Raw genomic sequence first — 9203 nt, forward strand, 5'->3', positions numbered from 1 at the left:
CCTGAGCCCAGTGAAGAGGGAGAATCACTGCCCTTTTCTCTAGGGAGTCTGTGCGCCGAGGACGTCACCCTCCATAAGGAGTTTCTAGAAGCACACCCAAGGACGTTGGTGAAATCAGTTCCTCCAGGGAGGGCACACTGCTCCCTGAGGAAGGGCACAAGGAAACAGCACTGTATTTCCTCTCGGACCTTTGGATTTTTACCTGTGTGATACATGACTTGTTTAAAAGGGCAGGGCATGCCCGTTAATAGTGCAGACTCCAGGGGAAAGGCTGCCTTGGTCACACAGGTCAGGACCTTGTACCTCAGTTATTCCAAATGTTGGGACACTACATGAGTTCCTTCAAAACACTGCCCAAAACGTACCCCATGAAGAGTTTCGTACTTGAGGAAAACGAGCACCTGAGACCATACGTAAATGCGAGAGGAAGCATTAAACAAGTGGTTTGAAGCTGAAAGGCCGTACAGATAAGTCTGAATTTTCTAACTTTAATCTTAGATACGGCTAGTGCTTGCTGCTTAGCTTCTTTTCAGGTTTGTTTCCTATCATTTGCTGGCATGGATCGAAAGACTGCCTGCCACCAAATGAGCTATTTCAGGGGGAACACTGAATTCAGAGCACATTGTCTCAGGGAAGGTGCAGACACGCCAAGTCTACAGAAAGCTGAGCAGGCACTGGGCTCCTGTGGCTTTGGTAGGGAAGCAGTGACCTGCCAGACCTGGTTAGACAAGCCCCTGGGCTCTCCAGGTAGGCATGAGCCTTCTATACCAGGGCAGGGCACTTAAATGCCCAGAGGCCTGGGTTTATAGGAGTTGACCCTCAAAAACAGAAAAGGTAGAAAGGCATGTTTTTTTTCATTAGTAAACCAGGCTTTGCCCTTAGTTCAAGCCTTCCTAAGTTCAGGTCAGATCCCCACTACAGAATCAGAAGGTAAAGACCACCAGGAGGACTTAACTGAGAAGGCGGGCACTTCTTCAAGAGGATCTGCCTGCCAGCTGCCGCCAGTGGGACCGAGTCCAGCCACAGGTCTTGTCTCAACCAAAAACACCCTGATGTGAGGTGACCTGGAAATCATTTCAGATCATGAATGACCAAAGAATCTATTTCCATACATAAGCTAATGTCTCAGAATTCTCATTTGCTGTGGGGTACTGAAAGGGTTAAAATAGAATCAGAGCTAGCTTCCCCATCTGTGAAGAGAAGGACCATCTTCTGTTTGGAAGACTACTGGAGAGAACTAGATAGTCATAGCAAACAGGGCTCAGTGCAGTGGTTCTAAGCGATGAAGTGGTAGCAAAGGCTGCCCGTGGCCTGTGGCTCCACAGAGCCCCGCTGACAGTGATCCCACACCTGGCGAGCATGGGCCGGACCCAGTGCCATGCCCATTTGGGCAAGGCTGCCCATGGGTGCAGCCCCCCATGTGGGGAGGGTGAGCCAGCCCCAGGTGCTACTGCCATTCGTGCTGTGCCTGAGTGAATTAGCAGCTGACTGAGACACTGTCCACAGATGAACACATCTTTTAAAATCTAATTTTATTCCTAAAATTGAAGTTAGTTAGCGGGTAGCACTGAAAATACACTTGACTATACAAAAACTGTAAAGGGATGACACATTAGTAAAGAATTTGACAGACACACACATACACTTCTCTAGTGAAAGCAGCGGGATGCAGCCCTTGCTTGCTATAAGAAGCTGTACCTGAACAGAAATGGGCATATTCAGGCGAAGGCCCTGGCAGTTCTCTACAGAATGTTACTTGTTCCCAATTATGTTCAAATGAGGGAAAAGCAACAATGGAAACTTACATTCAAATATCAGCTTTTAAAACATACATGACTACTGGATAGTCGGAGGGATGGTGGCTCACCATCCACTGTGGAGGCTGCATGTAGACAGTGGTCTCATTCAGACAGAAGTTTCAAATGTCTGAGTCACTGAAGTTTAAAACAGGATGAAGGGGAAATAAGAGGACAGAAGTATCTCCAAGAGCAGGAACTGATGCTGAGAGGCTGTAGACAGTCTGGCTTCCAGAGTTTGTGACCAGGGCTGGGTGATAAAACCTGGCAGACCCAGGGAAACTCAGCTTGTCCAAGAACAGATAGGTTTATGGTGTGGACAAAATTTCCACAACTTAGGAGGAACCATTCTGTCCACAATTAGTTCTGAAAATAGCCTGTAAAAATAGCTTCAGCTGCTGAACATAGGTCCCTGCTCCCTTCTTGTCACGGAAGCGGCTGGGGTCAAGCTGGAGCACCTGGGCCTCAGGACTTGAACACGTGCACGGCGCGCACCACATATTGCCGGCAGATGGGACACTCATTCATACGCTTGCCACACTTGGTGCAGGTGACCATGTGTCCGCACTCAAGCAGGACACAGTCAATGACGGCATCCATGCAGATGCGGCACAGGCTGTCGTCGTCCTCATCCTGCAGCTGCAGCCGCTCGCCATCTGGAAGGCAACAGAGAGCTAGGACTGCGGTCAGGCCCTGGCCACCGCGCAGGGCTGCCTGTGCCTGCTGACGACAAGCACCGGCCCAACAGGACCCAGTGTGAAACAACCCCAATTTCTCAGTTCCCTCACCTAGAAAAGGGCAATGGTACCTACACCTCCTAGGGTTTGAAGAATCGGTGAAAAATGGTGGGTTTAGCAGGAAAGAGGCAAATGTTGGGCTATTTAATTCTTACATCTTAAGGTAATTTAAGGTTTTTATTTTAAAGATGTATCACTTCCATAAAAATGAACAAGTTTAGAACTAAGGCCTTAGAAGAAACAAAAGTGGGTTTTGGGATCAGAACACTATTGGCATTTCCAGGTTTGACCTTGCCCCAGCTGTGTGGCCATGGGAGAGTCACGGTCTCCTGAGCCTCATGTCAAGAGTAGGAGCTTTCTTTCCACACTCAGAGGGGAGTTACAAGGAAGTCTAGCAAGTAGCTAAAGCTGGGGAAAGGCATCCCCCAGCCTCGGAAGTACCTCAAGCCATCTGTCTTTAACTGTCCCAACTCTGTTGGGAGTCTAACTCATAAGGGCAGGGCTGGCCATTTTCTGAATAAGAAAGAGGATGAACGGTTTATAAAGCTAACTTCTATCTGAGATCCAACACACAGCTAAGGAGACTGAGGCTTCCCCTTCTAGGGACCACAGGGGACCAATGGGAATCATGAATATGGGGAGGAGAACAGAAACTCAGGCCTGATGGGGCAGAGGTCTCTAGATTTAAGAGAAGTCAGCATCTCAGAGCTGCCCTTGTCAGGAGATTCTTCTCATTTGGGGTCTCAGAGACTCCTTGGGGCCTAGGGGAGAAAGGGTTCATGAGATGCATGAAGGAGGAGCCACTGGATAAGATGCTAGGGGGCTCTCCAGAGGTCTGCACGTTGGTCTCCTTTCCTGCCTGGAAGGTTCTCTCAAATCTCTAGAGCTTAGGAGCATGAAGCAGAGAGGCCAGACAGCCTGTCAGGCAATTACTCAAACCAAAAACTCGCTGCCATTGAGCTGGTTCCAACTCACAGCAACCCCCTTCGGGTTTCTGAGGTGGTAAATTTTTATGAAAGTAGGTTGCCCAGTCTTCTTCCCACAGAGTGGCTGGTGGGTTTAGACCACCAGTCCTCTGGTTACCAGTCAAATGCTTTAGGAACTATGCCACCAGAGGCTATTTGGATGAATTTTGGCAGAAGTAGCTTGGAGCCAAAGTCAACCTGGGAAAGAGTCCAGCCACACTCAGAACACAATGTGTATCCCATCTGAGCTTGTAGATGGAACCAGGTCCGATTAAGCAGTGGGTAATGGAGGAAGGCAATTGTGAAATTATACACATCATCTGGTCTCCTGGAGAGTGGGAACAGCAATATGGTACACTGCATTGTGCCTGGCTGTCACGTTTATAAACAATGATTGTGCCTCCCTGCCAGCTATCATATCCTTGCCACCAACCTGAAGGACCTGAGGATTAAAATTCTTGGATCTCCCACTGTGGCATCATTTTAAAGACAGATGTGCCAAAACACTTCCAGCATATTCTGAATATAAGCCTGTTTATCAACAAGTGCTGTGTTACAACCAGCTTTTGGCTGGGGGTGGGGGGGGTGGGGAGGGTGGACGACAAGGGAACACTCAAAGGATGAAAGTTAACGATGAGAGGACTAAGTATATAAAGTTTGTTGAATGCCACTGAAGTATTTTGTCTGGACCATAAATGTTCAGTGGCTTGGCCTCATCACCAGCTGAGGAAAGTTTCTGCTCCACACTTCATCAATGAATAGTTCTTGACCTCAGCTTTTCCACCTTACACAGAAACCTACTGAAAACTGATGCTAAGAACTGCTTAACATCTTGGCTCTAGGTATCCCCCTCCCTCTGCTTAAGATTTGAAAGCTACAATTGAGATGGCCGAAGCACTGGCCTGCCAGAGCGATTAATGAGAAAACAAGCATTTTTCTAGAGACGAGGGATTTCAGTAGGGCTCTAACAAGTAGTTGATTACGGTGAGAAAAACCAGACTGAACAAGGCCATACTTACCTGCAGTGTGCTCTAAAAGCCAACATCAGTAAAGAACTTACAGCTGGGCTTTTAAAAACCTAAGGAAGGCTACTACGGGGGAGAGAAGCAAAGAAACCTACATGACTTTTGATTTTCTTCATTCTCTTTGTATAATCTGTTTACTTTCTCCACCAGCTCCCATTTTTCACAGCAGCCAGAATAGTTGACAAAATTCCGAGCCAGAATCTCCTTCAGCTGGCGCACGCTCATCCCTTCGACATCTTCAAGGCTCGACAGGTCAGACAAAGACGCTCTCGCTCTCTTTCTGGAGAGCCCAGGGGTCTGAAATCAGGTAGTTCCCATTATGTCTGTTCCTATAAGGCCAGACCTCCCACAGTCAGGTTAAAGGCCTCCCCTCATTCTAGTCTGTCTTCAGCCACAGACACTCTTCCCACACTTCCTTCTCATCAGTCCTTGAAGTGTTCCAAGGTCCTGAATTGAAACCAGAACCAACCTGTGCTGATCTAGCTTAATGTCCACATGGGCACCTTCCCTCCAGCCAGGCTGACATAACTGGATTTTACAGGCAATCTCACCCGTTCCTCTAAGTTATCTTCATCATCATCGTCATCGTCGTCATTATCATCATCGTCATCTTCGGTATTTGCTGAAGCTAGTTCACTTTGTACCTACACACACAATGTATCTGATTAGGATATGAATTCTATTTTCTAAGTGCCAAGCCATATTTACCACTAGAGAAGGTCTTTCTGTATGTCCTCCTCAGGATGCCCCCAACACCTGGCATCTTCTGTGAATCCAGAACAATGCTGCCTCTCCCCCCAAGAGCCGGACCCTATGTGATTTCATAAAAAACTTACTCTGCAAATTACCGCTGAAGCCAAATTCCTATGTGTCTGAACGTGTAGAACCAACCAGAGTATTAACCGCCTGAGAAAAGCCACATTGTGGAATGCCAAAGCCAGAGCGTCCAGCTGCCACTGGGACAGCACTACTGCATTACCAGAGGACCTGCAGACTGGTTTGACCGGAGCCTCGAAGGTACAGATAGAAAGAAACGAAAACTGGTACCAGCCAAGAGTGAGGGGCAGCTAATCAGAAAGATCTCAATTGTACGTTGACGTTCTCACTCCCAAGAATGCTTCCTAGACTGCTTCATGTGTGGCTGATGCTAGCTCAAGTTTTTAAAAATTCCTCTACAAGCAGAACTACTCTCCTTTAGGAAGAAGAACAGAATTCCTCAGATTTGGCTGATGTACCTTCTTAGATGTCTTCCTTTTGACCATGTTCTGACCACAGCTCTACAGCAGTCCAGGTCAGTTCCCACTGATTCAAAAGCCCACGCTGTACCTGAACCACCTCCCAAATGGTGTCTTCTGGGTAGATGGCATCAAAGTCAGATGTGACATTTCTCATTTGGGAAAACAACGAAACTCCTACTGGGACTTCTAATTTATAGTTATCTGGAAGGTTATTAAGCTAAGTTTCCCTCAGCTTTTAACAAATCCTTACACATGGGGTTGCCCTGAGTTGGAACTGACTCAATGGTATCTGGTTGGTTTGGTTTTTTTCATTCAAGGAAGGAAATGAAATGTGAGAGGACTGTTTTAAAACAAAACAAAACAAAAACAGGCCTTAAAAATCACTCCTTTATACAAATCAGTATTAATCACAAGCCCATGCATATCACTGACCCAGGATGCCCAAGGCCTCATTGGGACAATACTCTGCGCTGGCATTTATTGGAAATTAGTAAATAACTTGCATTTTCACTAATTCTGATGGCTTGTTCCCATAATGTAATTCAACAGATTTTCTGCAGTAAGGCAACTGGGCACTGGGTTCACGTACACTGTTGTTTCCATGGTCACTGATACCTGTACAGACATCCTACGGGTGTTTATACTTCACCATTTCAGTTCGTTATTTCAGTGCTTTGTGTTATTTTAACGTAAGTTTTATGTTAACAGACCCAACAAGTAGTAGTTGAGGGCGAATGCTATCCTATGTAAGATACAGAAACTGAGGTATACGGCCAAAGGATTGCTGGGCTAGGTTGGGACCCTTGCGATAGCACTGAACTACTGAGGCTGCGCATCAGGAGAGCTGCCAGTGCACGTGCAGCGGGTGCAGGCCTCTGCTCCCACACAGCCTCTCCTTCATCTGGAGTCAGAGCCCTGAAGGCTGCACCGTCTGTGGCAGAGAGTCAGCATGCCAGGCCCGCAGTGCCGTCCCTCCCTTGTACCTGTGCCAGCGCTCCAGGCCCTGAGGTCCGGTCTCCATCCATTAGCTCTCCCTGAAATGAAGACACGGTAGCAGAGGGGGCTGTATAGTTTGAAAAAAATGAATGTGTAAAAAAGCTAGAAGTCTGGGACCTTGAGGAACTCAGACTGCTGGTGTCCATGTCCTCCTCGGAGCCGAGTCCATGATGGCACAGCACTAGATCCACCAAGTCTTCTTTCTCTCGACAAGTGTCTATCGGAATGTTTCTAAGGAGAAGGTACTGCCTTAGGTCTTTCACTTTCAGTCGCATCAGCTGAGGGCGCTGGAAGGCCGTCTCCTGTAGTAAGTGACAAGTAGCACAGCGGCGGAGATTTTCTTGGAATACCGAACAAACGGAACAAAAATCCTTCTTGCAGTCACAGCATACATGCTGAAGAAACAGAAAAGAAGCATTTCATGAAAGGCAGATATGAACCACTAAGAAAGCACTGATGTCCTTCCTCCCTTCTATTAACATTGAATTTTAGCTCTTTGGAAGCCCCCTTGGACTTTGGACTATTTTCACAGGCACTTGAGTGTTCCAGAAACCAGAACAGTTGCTGCTGCGGCAGTGTGGCTTCACAGAAGTTCAAATACAGCACTCTGAGGAAAACATCCGCTCCTATGTGAATGAATTAAAACCTGCCCACCCCCTGGTGCAAACATGTAATTAGCAGAACAGAGCTGACTTGAACCGCACTGAGCAGAAGGCACAGCCACCAACTCTTTTCCTATGTGAACATTTAAAGAAGAGGAACAAAAAGCATGACCAAAGGAAAGGAAGGGCAGCTGACCCCTCAAGGTCAAGCCAAGAAAACGGAGCACCCCCAGTCCACACCCTACGTAGCCTTAGCACAGCCAGCCCGCTTACGAAGCTCAGGGAGGACACGAAGCATGGATGCTGTCACTTCTGCTTCAGGCATTGTTCCCACAAGCTCATGCTTTTTTCCTTAGGGATTTTAGAAGGACCAAGCTGATGATCAAAACTTGCAAAGATGGCCTAGCAAGACAGAACTACTCCTGGTGAAAATCACTACTTTAACCTGAGTATTTTATGTTGATTCACAAACAGTATTTATCTTATTACACTCTGCTTCAGTTAAGAGTTAAGAATGGGGTTATCATACATACTACCATACTTACTGCCATCGAGTCAATTCTGACTCATAGTGACCCCTCCTTAGGTTTCTGAGGCATTAGCTCTACAGAAGTATACTGCCCAGTTTTCTTTCCAAGGAGTGGCTGGTGGGTTTGAACCACCAACCTTCTGGTTAGCAGTCAAATGCTTTAGGCACTACGCTGCCAAAGCTCCCAAGGATGGGGTTAGGGATACATTTACTTAAAACTTGAGCTCCAAGTTACACTAAAGCATCTTTGGACTAAAGTTCAAACTAAGTAAATCTCATGCTTCAAAAAATAAGCATAATCAAATTAACAACAGTAACCAAAAAGATCAGACAGGAAGCTTAGGGGGCAGTGAGTTCATACTAATGAGGGAAGAACAACTCAGAAAAGGAGGGTAAGAACGGAGGCGCATGACTGGAAGGATGTAACCAATGGCACTGAATTGTGCGTGCAGAAACGGTTGAATTAGTGTATGTGGTACAGTGTACATTCTCTACAACAATAAAATAAGTTATTAAACAAACAAACTAATAAACATCAGGAATGATCCAATAGTAAAAATGGCCCAGAGTTCTGGAGAAAGGTCACTACCCAGTCAGAAGACAGTCCCTTCAACCAAGCACTTTTCTAAATGGGAAAGAGTTAATGGAACTAGACTCTGGATATTTTCATAAAAAGAAATGATGATTCATTAAGGTACTCAGAATAACCTCCAGTCAAGAACTCTGACCAGCTGTCTTCTGCACGTAATGTTCTCTTATACAACTCACCTTCTTCCTGAAGACGGAAAATGAGAGTCCACAGGCTTTGCAAACTATATTAGATCCTTCCGTAGATGCTGGGGGGTAGGAGGAGAAATCAGGGTTTGCTGTAAATCTGAATGGACCAGTGCCTCCTGCAAATCCTGCCTGCTGGCCCCGGACAGCTCCGGTTCCCATGACTTCATTCAGCAGCCCACAGCACGAAGCCCACATGGACGTGGCGCCTGCCTGAAGAGGAACACAGGCAAGAAGCATAGTTAAACCTCAGTTACTCCTGGCCTCTCTAAGCCACGGGGACTTCCATTCAGGAGAGACACATTGGCCTTAAATACAACATGATCCCAATTTTGTCAAAACAAGACACAGAAACAAAGAAGAGCCTAGAAAAAAAACTAGATACAAGTTTGCCCCATGCAACATTCAGGATCTGTTTATACTAAAAGCTTGTTTGTTGTTTATCTGTAATTCACATTCAACTGGATGGTCTGTGGTTTTCCTGGCAGCCTGAGGCTGGCGACTACCATTCTGGTAACTCAAGAACCCAGGCCAGGTTTCA

The 9203-nt window shown here is 46.6% G+C and overlaps 1 protein-coding gene across 1 annotated transcript; it reads right to left on the reverse strand.

Moving 5' to 3' along the window:
* Nucleotides 1-2261: 2261 nt before the first annotated feature.
* Nucleotides 2262-8991, reverse strand: RNF34 (ring finger protein 34). The gene is made up of 5 exons (XM_007938155.2): nucleotides 8657-8991; nucleotides 6745-7152; nucleotides 5075-5167; nucleotides 4619-4820; nucleotides 2262-2452 (listed from the first exon to the last, which is right to left on the reverse strand). The coding sequence occupies exons 1-5, from the start codon at nucleotides 8900-8902 to the stop codon at nucleotides 2262-2264; spliced, it is 1140 nt and encodes a 379-aa protein (XP_007936346.2). The 5' UTR covers nucleotides 8903-8991.
* Nucleotides 8992-9203: the final 212 nt, after the last annotated feature.

Source organism: Orycteropus afer, unplaced genomic scaffold (assembly GCF_000298275.1).
Source record: "Orycteropus afer afer isolate SDZICR_OR568_19922 unplaced genomic scaffold, OryAfe1.0 scaffold00048, whole genome shotgun sequence".
In the NCBI taxonomy this organism is placed as follows: domain Eukaryota; kingdom Metazoa; phylum Chordata; class Mammalia; order Tubulidentata; family Orycteropodidae; genus Orycteropus; species Orycteropus afer.

Coding starts and splice junctions, on each gene's coding strand:
- RNF34 (XM_007938155.2), bottom strand. CDS start 8,902: ATGCTTCTTGCCTGTGTTCCTCTTCAGGCAGGCGCCACGTCCATGTGG. Junction 5,168..6,744: donor GGCCTGGAGCGCTGGCACAG/GTACAAGGGAGG, acceptor TTGTGTGTGTAG/GTACAAAGTGAACTAGCTTC. Junction 2,453..4,618: donor TGAAGAAAATCAAAAGTCAT/GTAGGTTTCTTT, acceptor GTTGCCTTCCAG/ATGGCGAGCGGCTGCAGCTG.